Genomic DNA, 27,747 nt, shown 5'->3' with positions numbered 1-27,747 from the left:
TATTTTTGGTATGAAATAAGACCCATTAGGAATATCATAAGCACCTGTCTTTGCTGCTACCTTGTGCTTTTATGATACTCCCCATCACAGCTGCACTAACATTCTGAATAACAGAATGTGGGACAACAATCAGTTCCCCAAAATAAAAGGCTTAAAAATAAACCGAGGAAGTCCCTTCTCTAGAGCCTAGGCAATTGCGTGGCAAGACCCTCAAGCCAACCCCCCATTAACATAAAGAAATTCACACAGACACAGATTTTTTTAAAAAGTTTATTGGGCAATTATTTTGGCCAGAACTTTATTGATTACAGGAATGAGAGCGGTATTGGCTTAGGCATTGGCAAGACTATATCTGACTCCTGCCCCCTTTGCAGGAAGTCTGTAAGGGTAAACCACCCAAAGGGAAACTGCTTTGGGGGAACCAACCTGCATCTCCCCTGGTGTTCCCAGAGGCCTGGCATGGCCCTAGCCCCTCAAGCGGACTTCGGACAGGATACAGGCTCCAGATTCCTTTAACAGAATACCCTTGAAATGGAGGGGGAGGCGATGGACGACCTCCCCTCCACCACTCAACAATAAGCCAATGCCTAACTGCCAAACCTTACAAAGTTGTGATGATTGCTAGTAAAGGTAAAGTTAAAGGGACCCCTGACCATTAGGTCCAGTCGTGATCAACTCTGGGGTTGCGGCTCTCATCTCGCTTTATTGGCCGAGGGAGCCGGCGTACAGCTTCCAGGCCATGTGGCCAGCATGACTAAGCCGCTTCTGGAGAACCAGAGCAACGCACAGAAATGCCGTTTACCTTCCCGCCGGAGCAGTACCTATTTATCTACTTGCACTTTGACGTGCTTTCGAACTGCTAGGTTGGCAGGAGCAGGGACCGAGCAACGGGAGCTCACCCCGTTGCGGGGATTCGAACCGCTGACCTTCTGATCGGCAAACCCTAGGCTCTGTGGTTTAACCCACAGCACCACCCACGTCCCTTGGTTGCTAAGAGGTAGGCAAAAACCAAGTGGCCAGTGCCAATTCGCCAAATGGAAAAATTCCTACCTGGTCCCCGACCCAAAATGGGCAACCAGCCAAAGTCCAAACAAGGCCAGAGGACAATTAAATTAAAGGGAGGTTGGGCGGGTATTCAGCAGTGTGAAGCAGGTGCTTGGCACACATTGCGCTGCCACTTTTATACATTTTATACATTTTATACATTCCCCACAATCACCCATTCAAATCGTGGTGCCACCCTGGCGTGAGGGTGATGGGTAGAGGGACTGGGTTGAGGGCCAGCCCGCAACCAGGACCATCTATTAAGATGATCCCACTTGGTGTTTCACTCTAGTCAGCCCTAGATAACTAGATATGCTCTGCTAAAAGTCAATCAATTTTATGACTTTAGTCAGTGGCTAAAATCACTAAGAGGCAGGAGCAGGCTAGTTTCTCATAAATCAAAAGATTTCTGCATGTGGTGCCTCATCTCTCAACTTCCACAAGAACCAGAAGCTTACTTTACAAAATTAACAAAATAAAGCTCCACACTTGACAAATATGACTCAGCTGGGGGTGGACACCAATGTGTGTCTTCAGTTCTTTTTAGTACTGGAATACCTAGCAAATATTATTTCACGGTTTCTACACACAAATTTAAATGAAATTATTTAGACATTCACAGAACAATGCCTCTGAAATAAAAGTTCTCTCTTGTAGTGGTGAAGTAGTCATTCACCAAAAATAAGAGTATTGGGATATGCTATTCCAGACTGCAATTACCTGGTTTACAAATTATAAATAACCTGGGTGTCCTGCTTGAAAAATCTCTCTTTAAATGCCTTTGGATAACTTGTTATTCCATGTTTAATTAATACTTCCTACTAAAAGTCGAAGTTGGTTATTCACAGCCACCCCCTCATATGCTACAGACTGTGACCTTTCTGCCCCATTAAGATAGGTGACAGTATATTTTCCAACCGGACATAAATGGGAATTTTAATTGAGGGAGATTGCCATTCTCTCTAATTATGCCAGAACAGAACCGATCAAGAGAGCAGAGCAGTCATCTTCCCATGTTACCCACTGAACAAATATGTTAATCCAGTTAGAAAGGTTAGGCAGCTTTAGATGTTCAGCCCAGTGTGTCTTAATAATCTAGATCTCTTTTCAGATTAGGCCTTTCATGGTAAAATACTATCCAGAGTTCAGGTCAGTATCTCAGCCGTAATTAAATACGCACACCATCAGCCCTGGTGCATTTTGCCAACAGAAAATGAGGAGACCTGTTTTAATTGTTGCAAGGCTATCTGGTCTATTGGTGAACAGGAGCATGAATGGAAGTTTCCAGGGCTATGTCAGGATAATCATGGGAAACCCATGGTTAATCATGTGCTGAACACATAAGAAATTGTCCGCTACAAAGAATTGTATCTGTCTTTAGGAGAAAGAAAACCCTGTAAGGTCATACCTCCTGCTGACACGTAGTTAAAGAAACAAACTTCTGATGCCAGTCAAGCAATGGCTGTCTGCCAAGATACAAATAAGGTTAATGTTTTTGGAGCTACCTTTTGCACTTCATTCTTCTGTGGCACAGACCCTAATTCTTTTGAATTCTGCACCTTGGCCCGCAAGCTTATTAATTGACTCTTTGCCCATTTTTATCAAGGTTAGGGGCTTGGCCTCCTGAGCATCTTCCTCTGGTGAGGTATCTGAGATGAGATTTAATATTTATTAATTACATTTGTATACCTGTAGCATTTGATCTGCAATGACTCCTTCGCAGCTGCAGGTGACTGTGTTCTGTTATAGTCCATTAGATGATGGATATGCATTTGTGAATGGAGCTGTAAGCTAGTCCTGCGTGGTCATGTTTCCCAGCGGAAGTTATTATCAGATTAATCAAAAATCATGGAGGATAAGGCTGTCAATGGCTATTAGCTACTGTAGATGTGTTCTGCCTCCAGGGTTGAAGGCACTATGCCTCTGAATACTAGTTATTTCAAATTGCAAGTAGGGAGAGAGCTGTTTCACTCGGGTCAATCCTGCTCAGGTCCTAGAAAGGAAAAAGGTAAAGGTAAAGGACCCCCTGGAAGGGGAAGTCTGGTCAAAGGCAACTATTGGTTTGTGGTGCTCATCTCGCTTTCAGGCTGAGGGAGCCGGCGTTTGTCCACAGACAGCTTTCTGGGTCATGTGGCCAGCATGACTAAACTGCTTCGGGGACAATGGAACACTGTGACAGAAGCCACAGTACATGAAAATGCCATTTACCTTCCCGCCACAGTGGTACCTATTTATCTACTTGCACTGGCATGCTTTCAAACTGCTAGGTTGGCAGGAGCCGGGACAGAGCAACGGGAGCTCACTCCCTCAAGGGAATTCGAACCACCAACCTTCTGATCGGCAAGCCCAAGAGGCTCGGTGGTTTAGACCACAGTGCCACCCATGTTCTGTAGGCATTTGGTTGGTCGCTGTGAGAATGGGTTGTTGGACTAGATGGGCCCTTTGATGTGATCTAGCAGGGCTCTTCTTAAGGAAGGCAATATGACAAGCTTTACTACAGAGGGCAAACACTGGATTATGTTCAGAGAACCTTCCATTAGATATAGGTTTAGATTTTCTTAGTGCAGCTACAACCTAAATGTCACTTGCATGCAGTGTTACCACTTACAAGGACATCATTAACCACTCTGAATTGGGTGTCACAGGTTATCCAGGGCTAGAACTGGACACAATAATAATAATAATAATAATAATAATAATAATAATAATAATAATAATAATTTATTTATACCCCGCCCTTCCTGGTTTAAAAACCAGGCTCAGGGCAGCTAACAGCAAATATGAAACAATGATTAAAATGCAACTTTAAAACAGCATAAAATACAACCATAAAGTGCAGCATCAATATCAATATAATTCAAAAATTCAGAGGTCATTTTGGGAAGAAAGGGAAAAAAACCCCAGTCAGTAGACATCAAATGATCACCAGGGCTAACTGGTCAAGTTGGTCCTACTAGGGCCAGCAAGGAGACCAGGGAAGAATTTAAATGTGGGGTCCCAGAAAGGGTTTCTTCATAGAAGAGGAAAGGGAAAAGGGAATAGACGATCAGGCTAATTCAAATTGAAGGCCAGGTGGAATAGCTCTGTCTTACAGGCCCTGTGCAAGGACATCAAGTCCTGCATTTCAAAGAAGTGTTTCATTTAAATGTGTTGTAAATTTAAACAGGGAAAACAGGTAGAGAAAAGCAGGCTCCACGGCACCATCTGGTGGCACAATGTTATATCTCATGTACAATGCATATAAATCACTTTTTCTTTACCAATCTAGCTGAGAACCAAGTTTGCATGAAAAGAATATAAATAGCAAGCAGGCCTGTTTTACTGTGATAAAAGATGCTCCTAGGTAACTCTTTCTAAATGTAGTCCTTGATTCTACAAATACTCCGACGGATTGGTGCCTTTATCGTATTGTTGAATCTTCCATGGGAAAGAGACATTTTGTTTATGCTATTTGGATATTTCAGTGAGAAAAGATCAAAGAACTATAAATCAGACAAGTTTTATGGGGCTTTTACTGCCTCTCCTTCTCAAACTAATGTGACTGTCTGTGCAGTTTTGAGACCAGAGTCTGTATAAAATTGGGGCAGTAAATTGCCATAAATCCTTGCTTTATCTGAAACTTGATATACCTGACTTAGATGCACCTCCTATGATGATACCATTAGAAGCATTCGCATGTCAGGTGGGCACCAACCATAACAATAAAAAGACACCTTTATATATGCCATCTATATCCATGGAAATTCACACTTCTGCAAGATACACGAGCGCATACTTTCTGAAAATAAATAAATAACTGACCTCTATCCATGGACTGTGAGCAAGTGTCAAATCTCAAAGATAATATAAAAATATAATACAATTTTAAAACAGAAAACCCCAACCCTACGTGAAATGCAACATTTTTCTGAAGCAGATCTGCACACCTATGCATGCAGAGAGGCCTACAAAGGGTTAGAGAACTCAGCTAGTTCTTCGAGGAAAATATGGCTCATTTCATACTCCCTTTTCCCCAAGTACTGTGATGTTAGAGGTTGCCATTTTGGAACCTTGCTTTCTTTGTGATGACAGAAACAGGAATACACAGGGTCTACAGATGTAAATATAGTGAGTGTAAGGGATGAGGGAGGCACCACGATGGAGAAGGCAAGTAGAGACCCTCCAAGTGACCCTATTATCAAGGGATATCGCTGATTTGGAGAAGCCATCCCGGTATCTGATTTGATCCTGGAATGTCCCACTTTTCCTTAGCATGTCCCTATTTTCATTGAAGAAACATTTGAGGGTAAGGAGTTATCCGACCCCCGAGCCATCTGAAGGCAATCCTGTATAGGGAAGGTTTTTTTTCCCAATGTTTAATGTTTTATTACTGTATTTTTCCGTGTATAAGACGTATTTTGAGGGACTCCAAATTAAGAAAACCTCCTCAGCACTACCTGTGTATAAGACGAGTCCCAATTTTAAACCTATTTTTTTGGTAAAAAAAAACACCCTAGTCTTATACACGAAAAAATACAGTATGTCTTTAGATGTGTTAGACGCTGCTCAGAGTGGCTGGGCTAACCCAGGAAGATGTGTGGGGCATAAACAGTAAAATTATCATTATGGAATGGGACGTTCCTATTTCCATTGAAGGAATGTTGGAGGGAATGCTAGTATTATTTTTATTATTGACAACACTGACACATTTTGAAAGAAATTATTCAATGCGCAAAAGAAATTGGAACAAAATTGATGCATGACGCAGAAAGTAGGTATAGTTAAGCAAACATACTAAAAGTGCTGTGAAGTTCTACTGCATTTCTCTATATGAGAGAAGTTTTTGTCACTTTCAAACTTATTTCTATCCAGGAATGTAGAATTCATCAAATGTTATTTCAATCTGCACACACATCCCTGCCAACTTTTCGCTGGTTAAAAACCAGTATCAACCTTTCAATTAAAAGAAATCACATGCATAAGCCGTGAAAACATTTCCCTCACACACACACTTCTGAAAAGTTTTAAACTTCTCAAAACCCATCATAAAGCCTTCCAATTCAAAACAAACCTTATTACACACACTCTATTTACGTAATTTTTGGGGTGCGACTGGACCCCCAGAACAAATTAAGTTCGTATCTGGAAGGTCAACTGTATTGATAATGAGGAAAAACCGTGCTTTTGTCTTATATATTCTAAGACTAAAGCTCAGGGATACTGGAAGTTGCAGTCCACAAACATCTGGAGGCAACAGGTTGAAAAAGACTGATTTAATTGAAGACATTCTCATAACATTTGGGAAGCTAGTCCCTCTGGTTTTCTGCATTTATGTTTTTCGCATACATTTTCAGAGCCACATGTACAGCAATATAATTTACTTCATCTGTATCACATTGAGAAGCTAGCCACTTGGATGTAGAAACCACTTAATGCGGAATTATTTTCCACTTACTATGGCAGAGTAAGACAGTAACCAGCTTTCCTTTAACTGTTTCCCCCCCTTAAAATAATAAAAATCAACATCTCATTGCAATTTGCCTATAGTTATTCAGAGGATTAGTTAAGAAATGTCAGTGAACAGATACCGCCTGCTCATTAACATTCATGGCATTACCCCTTCTGGTGGGTTGGTTTCAGCTGCTGATAGAGCAATACTTTAAAAAGATATTGGCTTGGCTGCAAAACAGCTGCTCAGCAAAGCCACTATGCAGGGGGAATTGGTGATAATGAGATGATAGTATTACGACAACTCTGGGAGGATAATATATCTTAAGCTGTTTTGAGGTATGCCTTGAGTTGTCTGAGTACTAATAAACACAACTGTTTGTCCAGTCCTGTAAGGGGTTGTTCCTCAGTGGGCAAACAGTTCAGATCCCCATTGTTTCCTGAAAATCAAGCAAAGCTATAACTGTGAATCAAATCTCTGCAAATTGTGATGTTTCTTTGTCCCATACATACTGTCAGGGAACTGCCATCAGAGGCACGGGAGAAGGAGAGGGTCTCTGATTCTGCAGGAGAAGGTCCCAGCGCTAGGGGGAGACTCAGCTGGGAAGAAGGGGAAGAGAATGAGTGTAACACCAGGGATCCAGGAGAGCAACGGGACAGGGAGGTGCAGGGGCTCCAGGACTCTTCATTGGAAGTTAGCGAGGAGAGCCCAAGCACCCCGCTGCCCACGCCCACCCTGCGCAGGAGACTCCCGCGCAGTGAGAGGCAGAGACGATTGGGCGTCAAACAACTCTTATGTTGGCAGCGCTTTAAGAAACGCCCACAGACAGATTCTACGAGTGACTAAGGGCAGCCACGCTGAGATGGGCTGCGCAGTCCGGAGGGTTTAACCAGGCAATCCGATGCTCAAACGGGGCAGGATTACGCACGAGTAACTCCCAACCACTACACATACTTTCAGGGATGAAAGAATATCAGCTGATTTGCTCCAGTGCTCCTTTACTTGAGGCACTTGATGTCAGGACATTTGGAAGTGCTTGATGTTATTCTGAGGCTAAATAATAGTTCTAAAGTTGTGGCTCACTGTTGCTGTATGTGGCATAGATGGTTGGCAGCCAGCTGTCAACCTGGAGAGCACATGTTTTCCTTTAAATGCTCCAGAGCAACAGAAAAGTGTACAGCTGGTGTAATTTGGTCTCATACTTCCTTCGGTCCTCCATCAGCTTTCTACTCCTGACTTTATGTAGGACAAAACGGCAAGTCCTACTCACTACAATAAACAGGGAAACAGATTTCGCAAAGAAGCCAGAAGGCTATTGTAGGGTGATGCATATTCTGATATTTCAAAGCTTTCAAAGGGACGTAGATGGTCCACTACTAATCCTGTTTAGTTGGGTAGGAGAGCTGAAAAAATGGCAAACCTGGCAACCAATGCGCTCCTTGGGTTTCAGATAGTACATGGGTAGACGAGTTTTTAAAGCGCCGCAAACAATTTTACATGGCCCTCTAGCAGCTATGAATACTTGTTAATCATAAGTAATGTATTTAGTGTTAACTCTGAAAGTGTATACAGTGGTATCTCGGAAGTTGAACGGAATCCGTTCCAGAAGTCCATTTGACTTCCAAAACGTTTGGAAACCAAGACGTGGCTTCCGATTAACTGCAGGAGGCTTCTGCAGCCAGTTGGAAGCTGGTGAAGTCATGTCAGACATTCGGGTTCCAAAGAATGTTCGCAAACCGGAACATTTACTCCCACGGGAGCCAAAACGTGCAATTCGCAAGGCATTTGAGATCCAAGGTACTACTGCACTCGATTTTGACCAAACTAAGCCTTCTAGAGCAAAACATACATCAGGAGGTTTAATTTGGTCAGCATCAATTATACACTTCCATAGTTAACACTAAATACAGTGGTGCCTTGGGTTACATATGCTTCAGGTTACAAACTCCGCTAACCCAGAAATAGTGCTTCAGGTGAAGAACTTTGCTTCAGGATAAGAACAGAAATCGGGCTCCGGCAGCGCGGCGGCAGCGGGAGGCCCCATTAGCTAAAGTGGTGCTTCAGGTTAAGAACAGTTTCAGGTTAAGAACGGACCTCCGGAACGAATTAAGTACTTAACCCAAGGTACCACTGTACATTAATTCCAGTAAATGAGCCACCATAGCTGCTAGAGGGCCATGAAAATTTGTGTCCCAGGCTTTTTAGACTTGTCTACCCATGTACTAGGGACGCGGGTGGCGCTGTGGGTAAAAGCCTCAGCGCCTAGGGCTTGCCAATCGAAAGGTCGGCGGTTCGAATCCCCGCGGTGGGGTGCGCTCCCGCTGCTCGGTCCCAGCGCCTGCCAACCTAGCAGTTCGAAAGCACCCCCGGGTGCAAGTAGATAAATAGGTACCGCTTACCAGCGGGAAGGTAAACGGCGTTCCATGTGCTGCGCTGGCTCGCCAGATGCAGCTTTGTCATGCTGGCCACGTGACCCGGAAGTGTCTCCGGACAGCGCTGGCCCCCGGCCTCTTGAGTGAGATGGGCGCACAAACCCCAGAGTCTGTCAAGACTGGCCCGTTCGGGCAGGGGTACCTTTACCTTTACCCATGTACTATCTGAAACCCAAGGGGCGCATTAGTTTCCAGATGTGAAATATATTGGCATTATTTTCAGCTCTCCTACCCCACTAGTTAGCTTGAACTTGGAGGAGAAGTATTACTAGTAGTGAGAAAGGGGTGGAGAGAGACAACAGAATCTTCTACCCTTCAACCACTATTTTGGAATGCCAGATTAGGTTTTAGGCAGCAAAATATACTGAGCTGTCACTGAGTGCTTTTCTGCTATGGCTCCCCCCCCCAAAAAAAACCCCCGCAGCACAATCACAATAATAACTATGATTCTGAAATGTACTAGACAATAAATAAGGGCTATTCAGAAGCTAAGCACAAAAGCCATCTGTGTGACATCTCTGCTGGTAAATTTCCCTAACTGTTTGAGTTTCCTTCCACCAAAAAGGCACCGCATTCAGGTGATCGGTTTCTACCTTTTGCTTCTATCTATTGCAATTTGCTGCATATCCCATGAAAAGGCTCTTCCAAAACTGCACGCCAATTATGTGATGAAATGAGTACTAAAAGTTTCAGCATAAATAGAGTAGCATTGTTCATCCTTCCATGAATCAACACAATTTTCTTCCTCCTACATAATTTCAGCATATGCTTTGATGGAGAGAATGAAAATATCCACAATGAACTCATCCCCTCTGACAGAAGAAAGGGAAAATGTGCTTCAACCCCTGCAAAGCTGCTGAATCATCTTTTACTTTGACTCTGGAGGACGCGACAATCTCTCTGGAGTGATTCGGAACGCAACAAAAGGAAGTATAAAGTCACCTCACTACAAGTGCACTGGGCAACCATGTCATAAGGCAAGTGTGAGAATTCGATCTTTTTCTGCGCTTGTAGATTCGGTTAGAAAAGAGCATCTCTGGTCATATTGACAAAGGATATTTCTCTCGGGGTGGCAACACTGCAATCTTCATTCATCCTGGGAAGAGATATAAGTCCCTTGGGAATCAAACACTTTCGTTTTTATATATTAATGGCAAAAGTTGTGTGCTATCGGGGAAAGTAAGTTTAAAACCCCCCCAAAGCTTAATAGCTTTAGAATAAGGTGTGTAGAACAATGACTTATTTTTCTACTTTCTGGCTTCTGAGTATGTCTAGTCTATCCAAGATTTCATTTTGAGCTGAGGGCTGCAATGACCAGAAATGGTTTATTAAAGCGTGCTCTTCAGCAGAAACGGAGTCCTCACTGTCTCTTGTAGGAGGTGGAATATCAAGGCAGGATGTATCTTTCATTTTTAAAATTGATGGATCTTGTTTGTGATGGTCTGGCTGGCTCATTTAGGATCTGTTTTGTCGTTTAGGTTTTTTCCAAGGGTGCAATGAGATTAAGGGCCACTATCTGAACGATAATCTTGGTCACTTGATTGCCCTTTTTACCCATTGTCGTCTTTTTAATTGTATATATTGCTTGTTTTATGTTGCTATGGCAGTTGGCTAATGCGAATAAAGTTTATCTATCAATCTACTTTCTGGCCAGGGTTCTGCATCCACCATAGTAGTCCTATCATGGTCCTCATGAGGGACATTTCACTTCATAAAGGATGTTTATTAGTATCATTTTCAGAGCAAACCCTAGGCATCATATTCCAGCAAGAGCTTAGCCAAGCCCCCGCAGCACCCATGGATTATTTTGCAAAATGTAAATGTGCCCATTCAGGCAAACAAATAGGGAAAGGGGCCATGGCATATCAAGTGAGACGGACCTAATATTTCATCCATGTGCTGTTTTAAACAGTGTGCAAGTCTTTCATCTCTCAGCAGCCCATTCTTTCATATCATTGGGATTAACAGGAATAATTACAGATAAGGGATGCCAGCTTTAAAGGACGCTCTTATCCTAGCAGGACAACAACTGAATCTGATATCTAATTGCCTGGAAAATACAATTAACATTCATTCTGAATAAGTGGTATCCTATGATAAACTAGGGGATTCCAAGTAAGGAATCTGACCGTACAATGGATTAATTGATTGAGCCTTTTATGATGTGACACACATGATCAACAGTCTCATATGGTTATCTATTGCTGGATGGTATCGTTCAGACTGCAGGTGTTTGGATCAAATCAAATCAAATCAAATGTTTGGCTGCCCTATTTTAAAAGCATCATGTACATATAAAACTAGTATGCTAAAGAAGAAGATAATAGCCTGGCCTTATCTATGACATGTTTGTTTTGTAAGTTCGGAAAATGATTTTCCACGGGAGAGCATCTTTTATCTGCCACTTGAAGTAAAATAGGCTGTCTACATTATGCACAGTTTCGTGGATGACTGTGTAGATTGGCTCCAAGAATAAGCAAAATATAACGTGCTACTCACCATCAAATTTCTTGTGCCTCGACACAAAGGTTGTGCGCACAAAATGACTTGTCTCCTCCACCAAGTTCTCAAATTCCAGTTTGCTTTGCTGGCTTAACTTGTCTTCCATTTCTGATGTGCAGCATGTATATTCCTGAGGGCAGATTCTCAAATGTTCCCCTGCAATAAACATAAATGAACGCAACGTATGAATGAAGGCATGCAAAATGTACATCCCTGTTCATATGCACACACTGGTCCCACTTTACGAACATTCGCTATGTGAAATTTCACATATCCATACCGGAGGCATCAGTACCCAAACCTATGCATATTACCTGTACATATTCAGATATCTGAGCAGAACATTTTTTACTTCTTTGCTTGCCTTTTGTTGGCTGGCTGAGGAACGGAGGGAGGGGGAGAAATCGGACATGCTAACAGGGAAGACCAAACCCCCCTTCCAATCTCCTTCTCTATCCCAGTCTCCTCCTCCTCCTCCTCCTCCTCCTCCTCCATATGAAATGGGCTGCATGAAATAAGGTCAAAGGTCACAAAGCCACAATTTTCACACTCCAGGACATCTAAATAAGGAAGGTCTTTGCCAGCTGAAAGAAAGCTAGCAGAAAAGGGCCCTAACTAATAAGTGAGTCCCTGGATCTTGGAAATACCACTGAGAAAGCCCTCTCTAACACCTCTGGTAAATGCACCTCCAATATTGGCCAGACAAAGAGAAATGCAGTCATACATTGGTTGTCGAATGCCCTTGAACTCGGGCATCTTGCATCCTGAATGCCGCAAACCCGGAAGTGATTGTTCCGGTTTGTGAACGTTCTTTTGGAACCTGAACATCCAACAAGGCTTCCGTGGCTTCTGATTGACTGCAGGAACTTCCTGCAGCCTATCAGAAGCTGCAATTTGGTTTTCAAACATTTTGGAAGTCAAACGGCCTTCCGGAATGGATTCCGTTCGACTTCCAAGGTAGGACTGTACATCAGTTGTGGATCTTCTCAGTAGAGGTGTCCATCCTGTGGAATGCCCTCCCATCAGATGTCAAGGAGATAAATAACTACACAACTTTTAGCAGCCCAATATAGAGAACTTTTAAATGTTTTATGTTTTATTACACTTTAATATTTGTGTGCCTATATATTAGAGCTTAAGCTCAATTCTGGCTTCATCTTTTGCATTTTAATAGCAACGTCTGACTGTCACAAGTTCTCATAAACAAAAGCAGATTTCCTGTTAGACACACATCATTGTAAGTAAAAATGCAATGAAGTATTTAATTAATGTTTATGCTACACAAAAGAAAAGCAATAGAGAAGTAATGATTTTCATTCAGTTCCCCAGATTTATCTCTTGGTGTACCATGCTACTGCTCTTGACAGTATTGGTTTCTTCAATGGAGGCTACAAGTGGATGCCCATTATTTAGCTCATGAAATTAAAATACTCGGTTATTACTACATGAACCGTGAATTTCCAATTGGTGCTGTTCTCTGGTTGTCAGAAATATTTAGGCTGGCTTGCAAAAAGGAGAAAAATCCACTGTCCCCTTGAGAAATATAATAAATTCCCTGACTGTGAGAAGAGCTACACATGTGCCAATGTAAATGTTTTACTTTCAGCACAAACCATGCTGATTAAAATCTCAACATGCTCTTTTAATGCACAGAGGCAAGACAAGGGCTTACATATTATTCAGTGCCTAACTTTTGCGCCCCGAGGCCCCCAGGACCCACCCCAAAATTAACTTCACTCAGACACATATTTTAGTTTTGGGGTGAATTTTGGCCACAACTTTATTGAATTACAATCACGTGAGCGGTATTGGCTTAGGCATTGACTTCTGATTATAACTGACTCCACCTCTCTGGGTGGTAGTCCAATGGGGTAAACCAAACAAGAGAGCAACATCGATGTGGACCAACTGAAGTTCACCCCGGGGTTCCTGTGGTCCTGGCATGGCCCTAGCCTCTCAAGTGGGCTTCAGACAAGATCCAGGACCCCCGGCTTCCTTTAATGGAATACCTGTTCCTGGAGGGGCAGGTGATGGCCGCACCTCCCCTCCTTGCAATCCAACTGAGCCAAGATCTAACCGCCACCTTACAAGTTGTGACGATTGCTAAGGGGTAGGCAAAAATCAAGTGGCTGGAGCCAATTTTCCAATTGGGAAAAAATCCTACCCAGCCCCTGTTCCAAAAACAGGCGACCCAAACCAAAGCAAGGTCAGACTAAACTGCCTAACTCTAGGGGGGTGTTAGGCAGTGCAACGTGAATGCCCCTCCTCCCGTCACGCTGCCGCTTTTTAAAGCCCTGGATCACGTCACCCTCTGGGGATTGGCTAAAACAACCTGGCATGATCCAGGGGCTGGGGCCAGGGCATTTTCCACTTCCCTCCACCCATTTTACCCCTATGGGGTAAGTCCCAGGCGCCCGTGCGCAACCAGGACCCTCCAATAAGAGGATCCCATTTCCAAGACTAAATATATATTTAGATCTCTATAGGTTCGTATAGTACTCATACCATGAACATTGTACCATTGACTTGCCCATCTGCTTTTATTTTTCTACTTATGCTATGCTTGTCACCAATGGAACCCAAGCTAGCTCAGTGCCTAGAACCTCGGTTCCAAGTGGGGTGAAAGCATTTCCAGAATCGAGTCAGGATTCTCTGCTTCTTAATTTTCAACCTTCATCCCTGTGAGGTAGGAATCTAGCTTGACTCAGGAATGTCCTTGGACTGTGTTGGACTCTACCTTACATCCTAGTGGCCGTCCAACGCAGTGTACAGGCAGTGTTTTCATCAACCCCTCACTCAGTTTGTGCCTTTTGTCCCTGTGAAGAGATGCCCAACCACACCAGACCTATTTGCACATGTCTAGAGTGGATTGTAGAGTCCAGTTTCTACTTAAGAATTTGGCCAGAGCAGAATGGTTTCATTTTAAAATTCAATGACAAGCAAGATGCATCTACCTGCCCCTTTTTGATCATGCACACAAAAGCCATCTGCTTTTGCTTTGAAGTTCACTTCATGCTTCTAACACTAGGTTTTTCTTAGCTGGGATGTTTTTAACGTGAACATTGCAACCCAGCAGGGGAACTATGAACTTGGGATTCTAGCAAGAAACTCAGTGGTGCAAAAGGCAAGCACGAGACTGAAATGCGTTCCTTCTGAAATTCTGGGCTTTCATTGGGCAAGAGTTCATGATTGACAGGTGGGCCCAACAAACCAGACAATCCTAAATATGACAGAATCAAAACACTGAGATGAGGGAGAGTGGACCTGCTTGCTTGCCAGTCAGGGAGAAGATGAGCAATCAGGCAATGCCATCCTCACCACCACCACAACTCTCTGGGTAAGAGGTGAGTGAACAAGAGAGTAGGCTGAAATTATTTATTGGCAGAACTTGATGGAATTTGTGTGCCCCTTTTGAGAGGATGAAGCCAAACCGATTTCAGACTGGTAAGCATTTGGTTTATAAACATCCGCACAGGGCATGAGAGCCTAGTTAGTCTGTAAATGTTCGATGTTGTTAGGCTTCCATGCTTCAGTGAATTGCTATCGGTAATCTTGCAAATTAACCTTATGCCAATAACAACAGCAACAACAACAAATTAGTGGCTTCTCTATGAACAACATAATCCCTGAACAGGCTAAATCACCTTTTCCCTCAAATCAAGCTCATGTTCTCTGTTTTGTAACACATTGTTCTAAAATGGCATTAAGGTATCGATTTTGATATTTACAAACCTTGGCGATTTTACAGGCTGTAACCACTCACAACGAACATGCTACTCTTTTACCCTGGGAAATTCCATGCATTTTGTATTCTTATACAAAATTTCAGCAAAGATTATATAGTATAAGGGGCATCAGATACAGCTAGCTGGCTTTCCCTTGCCCCAAAGGGTGTCTCCATAGAGAAGCTTGACTGCATTAAGTTATGCTGTGCCAGCACTATGCCAGACACAAACAAGAATTAATTCAGCAGCTCACAATGACCTACTGCAACTCAGTGAACCACAGTGCTTCAGACTAAAGATGCTGACTTACATCTCTCTCCTTTCTCTGTGGCCCACGTTATATAAATCAAGCCAATCACCTGCTACAAATTCAACAACTAGTGTTCAATTCCAGTTTTTATTACAGCTGTAATCTCACACCTGTCTGCACTTGCTCCATATTGGCAAGCATTTACAGTTGAATTTGGGAACTTATGTAACGTAGCGCGGCAGCTTGCGAACCACACTTCTATACTCAAAGCCAGATTATTGTGGGGTTTGAACAACAGATTGTCGCCCACTCTCCCCAGTCTCTAGGGATTAAAAGGAAATTAAACAGCCCTATATTTACATATGGGGACGCGGGTGGTGCTGTGGGCTAAAGCCTCAGCGCCTAGGGCTTGCCGATCGAAAGGTCGGCGGTTCGAATCCCCGCGGCGGGGTGCGCTCCCGCTGCTCGGTCCCAGCGCCTGCCCACCTAGCAGTTCGAAAGCACCCCCGGGGGCAAGTAGATAAATAGGTACCGCTTACCAGCGGGAAGGTAAACGGCGTTCCGTGTGCGGCTCTGGCTCGCCAGAGCAGCGTTGTCACGCTGGCCACGTGACCCGGAAGTGTCTCCGGACAGCGCTGGCCCCCGGCCAATAGATGTGAGATGGGCGCACAAACCCCAGAGTCTGTCAAGACTGGCCCGTTCAGGCAGGGGTACCTTTACCTTTATGTTTACATATGGGAGACCTGTCAGGTAACCACCCAGAGAATTGTGAGAAACAGGGCAAAGCAAAGTAAAAACAGAAAAAAACCCAGGCCTTATAGTTACTTTAGTGGAGATTTTTAGTCTAGTGGTAGTACAAAGAGACCTCTCTAGTTTCCCAGAAGTTTTCTTCTTTTGCCAGTGCTGTTTGGTAACACAGAGGCCAAGTCCCGGCCTGATATTCCTCAGTTTAAGGTCTGTTGTTGGGGTTATGTCATGATACTCTGGGAAGGTTCTAGGGTTAAGCGGAGTCACGACTAGGTCTGGGTGATATCAGCTATTCAACATTGTGAATACACTGCAATATAATGATACATCTTTTGGGAATTATGTGGATAGTAAAGGTAAAGGTACCCCTGCCCGAACGGGCCAGTCTTGACAGACTCTGGGGTTTGTGCGCCCATCTCACTCTATTGGCCGGGGGCCAGCGCTGTCCGGAGACACTTCCGGGTCACGTGGCCAGCGTGACAACGCTGCATCTGGCGAGCCAGCGCAGCACACGGAACGCCGTTTACCTTCCCGCTGGTAAGCGGTCCCTATTTATCTACTTGCACCCGGGGGTGCTTTCGAACTGCTAGGTTGGCAGGCGCTGGGACCGAGCAGCGGGAGCGCACCCCGCCGCGGGGATTCGAACCGCCGACCTTTCGATCGGCAAGCCCTAGGCGCTGAGGCTTTTACCCACAGCGCCACCCGCTGTCCCATTATGTGGATAGAACTACCTAAATTGTATAGAAATTTATTTCTGTATACTACTACAGCAGCAAGAATGCTACTTGCCCCAAAGTGGAAAGAAGTAGAAGTCCCAGCAAAGGAAGAATGGATACAAAAACTTATGGAATATGCAGAAATGGCAAATCTCACCGGAAAAATAAGAAATTAAGATAACAAACTTTTTATAAAAGAACGGAAAGGGTTTATTGAGTATTTACAGATAAATTGTAAACAGATAAAAAACATTAGCAGGATTATTGTGATAACCTGCAGTTTCATAAGAGTATATATTTAAAGTAGATAATTAAATGAGCAAATTAAATGAATTTGGATATGCAGAAGATATTTTTAGAAAATGAATTTAAGGAACCGCAGAAAGAGGGGGAAGGAAGTCAAACTTTGAAAGGAAAAATTGATTGGAAAACTAATGAAATGTATAAATTTGAAAAGTATAAATAAAAACCCTTTAAAAAAAACTACATCACAATGCAGAAAAGTGGAAGGAGAAACAAGTTGCATCAGACCCAGCCTTGCAATGCACCAGAGTGAAACCGCCTCGACTCCCTTGGCAGGACCAATGGCGATTTCACCTTGGCACCTAGAAGGGTTGGGGCCGATGTAGCTTGCTTGTGTGCTGAGTGCTGGTGGTGGAGGGACTCAGGAGCAGTGGTGGTTTAATTCATGATATACAGCTAGGTGAAGGTGCAGTCGTGCCCTCAAACCGGTCCTGGGCAATGTATTGTTACATCGCCCAGGCCTAGTCATGGCAACATACTATTTGTAGACCCTCCCATCTCCCAGGGCCTCAGGAAGTATGACACTGGAGTATTGGGCAGGGGGTGGCAAGATATTACCCAACATGTCATGTTTCTGTGGTGGCTGCCATGTTCTTTTCCTCACAGAGTGCTCTGGAGTAACCTAGTATCTGGTGGAAAATCCAAGATGATGGCCAGAAAGCTCTTGGTGCCAGACACCATAAACATGTAATTTTGAAGTAAGTTAAAAATGGAGTCCAAGTCAAGTTTCAGAAGGAACCCTCTGAGCTGCTCATGTTGGCACCAGGCCTGATGATATGGACTTAGAAAAAGGGTATCATGACACAGAGTTTTAAAATAAGTGTGTCACTTGCTAGAAGAATAGTCAAAATGTAAAATTAGGCTTTTACTTCTCCCACAGCTGAAATCTTCCTAAAGCTCAGACCACAGTCATTAATTATAATGGCACCCTTGTTAAAGTAGAGCTTAATCACACAAACGTATCTGAATTTCTTATGATTTGCGGCATAAATTTTACAATTACAAGAATAATATTTTTTATGATATACTCAATTTTGATAGTGCCTGCCCTAACCCCAGTTGAAAGCCAGTCATAAACTCTACAATTTATAGTATACTACCTAAGGTTAAATTCATGTAAGAATGATGAAAAGAATGATACGACCATTTCTGAACTTTTCTATACTATGCAAGAGTGGACAATCTTTCTTCTTCTTTCTTACAATCGAGGAAACTGTTTGGTTTCATATTCATAGGATTGTAGAGATGCAAGGGACACAGAGGGTTATCTAGTCCAAGCTTCTGCAATGCAGGAATCTTGACACGCAGCCCCAAAGCCAACTTGAAACCATGCCATACCCTGCTTAGTGTTGCAAATGTGCTAGCATTTTATTGCTGCACCACAAGGAGGAATAAACCTTAGTTTGAGAAATGATCCTTAGTTTGAGAATGTTGTTTTGTAAAAGGCGAAAGATTTATACGATCTGAAGAGAAACCAGAGTATGACAGAATGACAGAACTTCAATGACAGAAGTTTAATATAGTTTTCATAAAGTTTTCAAGAGGGTCTATCAATGCTAGTCAATAAATACAGGACATCAGCTGCTTCCTATATGAATATACAGTCATACCTCGGGTTACAGATGCTTCAGGTTGCGTTTTTTCGGGTTGTGGACCACTGAAACCTGGAAGTACCGGAACGGGTTACTTCCAGGTTTCGGCTGTCACGCATGCACAGAAGCACTAAATTGCGCTTTGTGCATGTGCAGACATGGTGAATCACAACCCGCGCGTGCGCAGACATGCCGCTGCGGGTTGCGGATGCTGCGGGTTGCGAACGTGCATCCCACACGGATCACGTTCGCAACCCGAGCATCCACTGTAGTAACATTAGAAGCTGACTTACACTGAGCCAAATCATTAATCATTCTAGGCCAGTACTGATCACACTAATTGCATAACCCTCTTTATCACTACCCTAAGGAGTCTCAAAGCGGCTAACATTCTCCTTTCCCTTCCTCCCCACAACAAATACTCTGTGAAGTGAGTGGGGCTGAGAGACTTCAGAGAAGTGTGACTAGCCCAAGGTCACCCAGCAGCTGCATGTGGAGGAGCGGGAATCGAACCCAGTTCACCAGATTACGAGTCCACTGCTCTTAACCTCTACACCACACTGGCTCTCCAGAGTTTTCCAGGTCCACAGGACAACTGAGGTCTTCCATTGAAGGTCCTTCAGCTGTAGAGGCCAGGGTTTGAAAAACAGCCATTGTTCAACTGTGCTATGGCAGCATGTGGCTCTGAAGTCAGACTGCCACCACCATTGTACTACTAACTTCCACGCTCAGTGGGTTTAGAACTGCATCCATCCTCATTCTTTCTTTACAAAAGTTGGGTGCAGATAAACATTGCATCTATCTTGGTCCAAAGCTGTACTTCAAAGATTGCATTTTGCTTGCACCCTGTTAAGTATTTTCAGAACATTGCTGGGAATCTAGTTTACATTTCTTTCACTAACTGTTTATTCAGTAGAAAGGTCACAACTGACACTCGCCTCCTTGCAGTCACAATTCTTCTGGAGTTATAGATTTAATACCATACCATAAATTTCTTATAATAAATGCCAGCCCAGAGTCTGTGATGCCAGATGTTCCCATTGCTTGCCAGAGTTTCCCACTCATTCATGTCGAGTCTCCAAAGTCACATTTGCAAAGATCTTCGCATCAGAACTGTGGGTGATTTATGTGCCTTTTAGCACTGGTTATCTCACTATAAAATATGCATGCGAACAAGCCTGCATGGCCATCTTTGAAAGAGAGGGCGCAAAAATGTCTGTAAGCTTGGGAAGTGTTATAGGGTCAAGTTTGGATAAGAGGCAGCTGTACCCAAATTTAGATGTGGAATGTGTGTTTTCCGGCTGGGATCCCTGGGGTCACTAGTTAAAACTCAGAGCAAACAGGCAGCTCTCCTCTGTCGACCAGACTTTTGTCTAAGCTTCTAGAACTTACACCAATTAAAACTTTCATACTGTTTGCAAATAGTGTGAATGTTTCACACCTCTGTTTCCTTTATATCTGAATAGGGTACTGAGGCAAAGGGCAAGCATCACCCAGGTTGTTCTCAAGGCTAGGACTGAGGGCTTTTGTTTTGTTTTTTCAAACTCCTGAGTCACTTTTTTGTTTTTCAAACTCCTGAGTCACTGCTGACCTTATTATGAGGGAGACCTTTAGGGATGTGAAGTTGAAGGGTACTTTCCCAAACTAGCGTCTCCTTCTCCAAACTGGCAAATTGTCCCTCCTGGATGCTGGACTTGAATTAATTTCCTTGGTTCTGTGTTTTCTTTTAAAGGTGATCCCTCACCTGGGTAATGGGCAGAGTGGTGTAGGAATCAGTTCTTACCACAGCAGGCTGCTGCCTTAGTCCCCCATAATGACAATTTGTCAGTTATCAAAGCAGGCACAACACATAAAAGGTTATCCTTTTATCATAGCAATCCCAGAGGGTGGGCAAGGATGAGAGTCCTAAGAGCAGCCAGTTATCTGCATGGCCAAGATAGGAGTTGAACTCGCATCTGGACTCAGTTACTCCGTAACACTGCCTCATTTTGTCAGATCTCTTGGTGAGATCAGCAAAAGCAAGGAAGAGCTGTTCTGCATTGCTTCCTGCATTTAGGTTAGCTGGTGCAGATTGCGATCGTATCAGAAGTCAAGACTGTCTTCTTGGTGCACCTACATGAGGTCAGTTATAACTTACATTAGCATGAATAGAATGCTAATGGCGGAAGTTTTGAGGTCCATAACTTACAATGCATTCTTACAATTCATTGTTTTACTATGAAATCTTACGTTTCTCTAGTGTTTTTCTCTCTGAGAACATGTTGAATATGCAAACCCATTTCTATGCAATCAATAAAGATGCCTTTGGCTATTCTTACTTATCTTGCCATGTCATGATGACTAAGGCACATTAGTCACAAGTTAGCATGTGACCCTATTCTTCCATTAAGGAGAAGCAAACATCCTTAATTTGCTGCATGAGCATAGAAAGTTAAAGAGTAATTATGTCAGCACCAGGTGTGGAAGACCAGAAGTGCAGGATGCTGGAAGCATGAGCCCCAATAGGAAAGAAGCACAGAAGAAAGCGTAGTGGGAAAAACTTTCAGGAGATGTAGGCAGGACTAGGGAAGGGAGGGGGAGCGCAGATAGGTGGTGACTGGAAAGCTGGGAAGTACAACTACTTGGCACCTTGGCTTACTGCATTTTTCAAGAGCAATACTAGAAGAAGAAGAAGAAGAAGAAGAAGAAGAAGAAGAAGAAGAAGAGGAGGAGGAGGAGGAGGAGGAGGAGGAGGAGGAGGAGGAGTTTGGATTTGATATCCCGCCTTTCACTCCCCTTCAGGAGTCTCAAAGCGGCTAACATTCTCCTTTCCCTTCCTCCCCCACAAGAAACACTCTGTGAGGTGAGTGGAGCTGAGAGACTTCAAAGAAGTGTGACTGGCCCAAGGTCACCCAGCAGCTGCATGTGGAGGAGCGGAGACGCGAACCCGGTTCCCCAGATTACGAGACTACCACTCTTAACCACTACACCACACTGGCTCTCATCGCAGAATGCTTCACACCATCACTGTTTTACAACTATTCAAGCAGTTTTACTACAATTGTGTAGCACTAGGACGCAGCATCTTAAAAAGCAGAGACATCAACATATACAAAGGTCCGTATAGTTAAAGCCATGGTTTTCCCAGTAATGATGTATGGAAGTGAGAGCTGGACAATAAAGAAGGCTGATCGCTGAAGAATTGGTGCTTTTGAATTATGGTGCTGGAGGAGACTCTTGAGACTCCCATGGACTGCAAGAAGATCAAACCTATCCATTCTGAAGGAAATCAGCTCTAAGTGCTCACTGGAAGGACAAATCCTGAAGCTGAGGCTCCGATACTTTGGCCACCTCATGAGAAGAGAAGACTCCCTGGAAAAGACCCTGATGTTGCGAAAGATGGAGGGCACAAGGAGAAGGGGATGACAGAGGACGAGATGGTTGGATAGTGTTCGCGAAGCTACCAGCATGAGTTTGACCAAACTGCGGGAGGTAGTGGAAAACAGGAGTGCCTGGCGTGCTCTGGTCCATGGGGTCACTAAGAATCGGACACAACTAAACAACTAAACAACAACAGGATGCAGTAAATCCATCCACTGCTTACAGGCACTAATTAGTTGCTACATCATCATTACGTCAAGCCACAGGATGGAGGAGAAGTTAAGCTGTTTGCTATTGAGATTGTACCAGTTCAGTTTTTCCCATAGATTTCTGGGAAGGTTTTAATAATCAGGTAGTCAGGCTCAGGAATGTTTATTTCTGTGACTCCTGCAACCACACAATTTGGAAGGCAGCAGGGCTGCCTCGGACAAATAACGATGATGACCACTTTCACATCACAAAAGTAAGGGGAATGCGTAACAAAAAAGGGGTGAGGACACAGCTCTGCATAAAAGGTGTATATGATCATCTATATGTATAAATGCAAATTCAAAAATAGTTACTGTAATTTAAATAAAAATACACCACGACAAGGTGATCAAACAACCTGGGTGCTTGTCTAAATTTATTGTTCCAGTGCTAATTGTTGAGGGGGAAGACGCTTGCTTTCACACAGTACTTTGCTTTGAACCAGACTTTGATCGGATGACTCTTTGTAGTTCCCGCCCCCATCAATGACATGCTGGCACCCCCATACCAATTTCATGTTCAGAAGCAGACTGGATGATCTAGACAAGATCCCTGCCTTGCAAGGGATGAACTAGATGAGCCTTGGAGTCCCTTCCAATTCTATGATTTTGTGGACCTGAAGTTGAATCTTACTTCAACACTAGTGATGAGACAGATCTCCCAAACTTAGACCACACCCAAGGGGCACAAACTAGCTTAGGGGATAAACAGCACACACCTTGCTGCCATTCCCCATTTAATAGCATTCATCACCTGAGGCATCCACCTTATTCTGCTGAATGGTTGGGCCAGCCTTGGAAGGCACCTGTAGATAAGTCAACGCATAATGTTTGTAGCCAGGCTTGACCAGGGGCAACCAATGGACTGCTTGGGTGGGTAGAGATACATTGGGACCTGAGAGAATAACACAACTGTTTAAGGCAGTTGAGCAGGGCAGCAGATCAAGAAGCCCCTTCCCTAGTCCCTGACTGATCCCGACCATTTCCAACATGCTTCTGTCATGGTGTGGAAAGCTCACGCGTTACTGCACTTCCATCTCTTCCTGCCACCAGAGCAGAAGTCATTCCAAACAATACTAACATGCCAACACTGTACCAAACAAATGTATTTGTGTTGTTTGCAACATAGTGGAATCTCCCTCTTCAGCACAAAAAGCAATTTTGAGGAGACTCCAGCAATCTGCCAATACGGTGTATGTATCCTAAGACACTTGGGATGCGGGTGGCACTGTGGGTTAAACCACAGAGCCTAGGACTTGCCGATCAGAAGGTCGGCAGTTCGAATCCCTGCGACGGGGTGAGCTCCTATTGCTCGGTCCTTGCTCCTGCCCACTTAGCAGTTCGAAAGCACGGCAAAGTGCAAGTAGATTAATAGGTACTGCTCCGGCGGGAAGGTAAACGCCGTTTCCATGCGCTGCTATGGTTCGCCAGAAGCGACTTAGTCATGCTGGCCACATGACCCAGAAGATGTACACCGGCTCCCTTAGCCAATAAAGCGAGATGAGCGCCGCAACCCCAGAGTCGGTCACGACTGGACCTAATGGTCAGGGCTCCCTTTACCTTTATCCTAAGACACAGGTCATAACATCAATGCAGATTTAACCACATCTCACACTGTCTGTCTGTCTGTCTGTCTGTCTGTCTGTCTGTCTCTCTGTGTGTGTAGCTGAATGCTAGCAAACCAGAAATGTTTGATTTAGCATTCTAGCCAATATTGAAGTGAAGAAAATTGAAATATCCATTCACCGGACCAAAGATTGTTCCCAATGTACAGCCGTCTTGACTCTCTTCCTTCTGGCACAGCAATTAACTTCTCTGTAGGGTATAACAACACAGCACATTGCCTTGCTGAAATTGCATCTGGCATTTAAATAGCGCAGTTCAACTTTTCTACTTATACCCAAACTTATGCATGCAATGATCTGAATGCATTCTATTGCAATGCTTCCAGACAGGACAAAATTGAAGGAACACCCCCCAAAAATATGGTTTCCAAAAGAGTAGATTAATACACTGAGGATGCAATGCAAGTAGCTCTACTCTTTGAGTTAAACCTGCAAGAAGGAAAGCACACAACTCCCTCACTGCTTTTCCCACCCCAAGAAATCAATACTTCCCCCCTTTCCCTGCATGAATTCATCTGTTTGTCCTCAACAGAGAAATCATCTTTCTTCAGACACCTTTTGTTCCCTTAGAGGTTTGAGGTCAATTAAAAAATGAATGCCTTCCAAAACAGACTGATAATTAGTTAACAGTCTCTTCATTATAAGTCCTATGGGGAACATTAATTTACAAGAAGTCCTGACCCAGTTGTCCTTGGAATACCATCAAACTCACAGAAACGAAGGTCATGGCAAAGCTATTCTCTCCAGCACTGCATGGGGTATAATAAAGAACGATACCTGGAATGTTATTTCCTAATCTGTCTGAAGACCATCGTCTCTTGCTGTCTTGTCATTATATTCTTCAAACATACAGAGGTAGACAGCTGGGTTTTTTATTTTAATGGTCTAACCAGATGTGAGCATTATTGTGAATGCATGCGTGAATGTATATTGTTGAGAGTGGCTTTTAAAGTATACGGTTAGCTTTAGGATAGTCTACTGAATCAGGCCAGTGGAATGCCCTCCCATCAGATGTCAAGGAAATAAACAACTATCTGACTTTTAGAAGACATCTGAAGGCAGCCCTGTTTAAGGAAGTTTTTAATGATTGATGTTCTATCGCTTTTTTATTACAGTCATACCCTGGTTGTTGAACGCCTTGGTACTTGTGCGTTTCGGCTCCCGAACGATCAAAACCCGGAGGTGAGTGTTCTGGTTTCTGATCTTTTTTGGGGAGGAAGCCAGACATTCAGTGCAGCTTCCGCTATTGTTTCTGGCATGCCTGTGCAATCGGAAGCAAATCCGAAGCCACACCTTGGCTTCCGAATGTTTCAGAAGTCGAACGGATTTTCGGAACGCATTCTGTTCAAAAACCAAGGTACGACTTTATTATTATAAATATTCTTTTGGGAGCCACCCAGAGGGGCTGGGGAAACCCAGCCAGATAATAATAATAATAATAATAATAATAATAATAATAATAATAAATTTATTTATACCCCGCCCTCCCCAGCCAAGACCGGGCTCAGGGCGGCTAACAACCAATAATTAAAAACAAGTTGATTAAAATACAATTTAAAAGATTAAGATACAATATTAAAACAATTAGGGAGCAATTTCATCATAGGAGGAGAAAAGAAAAAGGGGGAGGGAATCAAACTGATTCTGAGCCAAAGGCCAGGTGGAACAACTCTGTTTTACAGGCACTGAGGAAGAGATCAGATCCTGCAGGGCCCTGGTCTTATGAGGCAGAGCGTTCCACCAGGTCGGAGCCAGTGTTGAGAAGGCCCTGGCTCTGGTTGAAGCCGATCTAACTCCCTTAGGGCCCAGGACCTCTAGGGTGTTGCTATATATGGACCTTAAGGTCCTCCGTGGGGCATGCCGGGAGAGGCGGTCCCGTAGGTACGAGGGTCCTAGGCCATGAAGGGCTTTAAAAGTCAAAACCAGCACCTTAAATCTGACTCTGTACTCCACTGGGAGCCAGTGCAGCTGGAAAAACACTGGGTGAATATGCTCCCATGGCAGAAACCCTGTGAGGAGCCTCGCTGCAGCATTCTGCACCCGCTGGAGTTTCTGGGACAGCTTCAAGGGCAGCCCAGCGTAGAGCGAATTACAGTAGTCAAGCCTGGAGGTGACCATAGCATGGATCACTGTGGTCAGATCGGGACGGGAAAGGTAAGGGGTATGTATGTATTATATGTTGTTGTTGTTGTTGTTGTTGTTGTTGTTGTTGTTGTTGTTTCCTGTTTCCAACAGTGGAGAGTCAAATACCTCCAAGAAACCCACAAGCAAGGCAGGAAGGCAATAGCCTGAGACCAGATATTGTTGGGCTACAAATATCATCCTTGCTGATTATTGGGCATGCTGGCTAAGGCTGATGGGAGTTGGGAGCCCGGCAGCTTTAGTGGTTTCCTATGTTTCTCTGTGTTATTCAGATGTATATTGCACCTGAATATAGTTATCACGGCTAACAACAACTTAAATAACTACCAACCACAGATCCGTCAAATGACCTTTTCAAACCATCTGAGCCAGTAGCCATCATGGCAACTTGGGCAAGTGAATCCCTAAAGTTAGAACCAATAAATAACATTGGGTGAGCCCATGATGTAATGCCAAAGGAGGCAACCTTTAATATATTGTGGGATATATTCCCTTGGACCCCATTCTAGCAGCGGAAAAATCCAGAGTTAAAACTGGATTGAGCTAGAGCCACAAGTAGGAAGGACACCCCCTTTGTCTCTGCCACACACCCCTTTTTTCATCTCTCTTTTTGCAGGGCTCCCTTCATTTATCATGCTCAGTACCCACATAAAATGAGCCCAAGAGCCATAGGTTGTTCACCCATGTTCTAAGATTATGAGAAAATGATGGGGAACCCCCTCATATTCTATGCCACAAAACCTAAATTTGTGGTTCAGGAAGATAAGGATGGACTCACACAAACACCTATTTAACTATCAGTTATGGAATACTACAACCGCTATATAGGCACACATTTTAAAAGATATCACAGTTTATTCTGAAAATGCCACATGTGACGCAGTAGTCTGCAATTATATGCTTTCTCATTTTCTTTCAGCAGTATATTAATCCAAATCTGACCTTTCTATTAGATTATTTGATACTGCAATGGATCAAAGCCGCATTACAGGGAGCTCAAATAGCCACTGGCGCTCATCTTTAAAGATGATTTCTTAAGACATGTGCATTTTTACTTCATACTGTTCAGCTAACAGTCACCTTTATTCATTGTAAGCCTCCCAGGTTTGTATTAATGATACTAAGAAAAAGAAGACAGAGCACATAAAACGGACACTGGCATTTCAAGATCTGTTTACATAGTGTATGCTTTGGCCACGAGCTGGTTTTAAAAGTTGTCAGTTATCTTCATTATTATCCATGGATTTATGTTCTTGGCAGCCTCCTATTCTTGGCAAGGTTCAGAGCCTTCAAGATCAATAACCAAATGTAATAGATTCTTGCCCTTCAACTTCTTTAATGGCAAAGGTTTGACCTTTCCAGTTAAAGATCAACCTCAAAGGAAATCCACATCGAAATTTTATGCCTTCTCTCTAGTTATCTCTTTAAATATTGCTAACCCCCTCATCTCTCAAAAACAGACAACTTCCTTTCTTAAAAAAAAGTATTTGTCCATATGCTGCCTAATGGAAAGTATTTTAATTCTGAAAATTGCCCTCAAGTTCTGCCATTGGGACTCTGAGCTCAAATCCAATATCTCCCACTCTGGTGGGGCAGGTGGAGTGTTCTCTGCCAGACAGAGGAAATAAAAAGT

The 27,747-nt window shown here is 43.5% G+C and overlaps 1 protein-coding gene across 2 annotated transcripts in view; it reads right to left on the bottom strand.

Moving 5' to 3' along the window:
- GPC6 (glypican 6) overlaps window positions 1-27,747 on the bottom strand; it is an 826,581-nt gene that overhangs the window by 562,594 nt on the left and 236,240 nt on the right. For both annotated transcript variants that reach the window (XM_082218698.1, XM_082218699.1), the window contains exon 2: window positions 11,404-11,562. In XM_082218698.1, the coding sequence (XP_082074824.1) occupies window positions 11,404-11,562 (159 nt within the window). The remainder of the gene's footprint in view (window positions 1-11,403; window positions 11,563-27,747) is intronic.

This window comes from Podarcis vaucheri (genome assembly GCF_965113315.1).
Source record: "Podarcis vaucheri genome assembly, chromosome: 4".
NCBI lineage: Eukaryota > Metazoa > Chordata > Lepidosauria > Squamata > Lacertidae > Podarcis > Podarcis vaucheri.
This window is presented reverse-complemented; position numbering and strand designations above follow the sequence as displayed.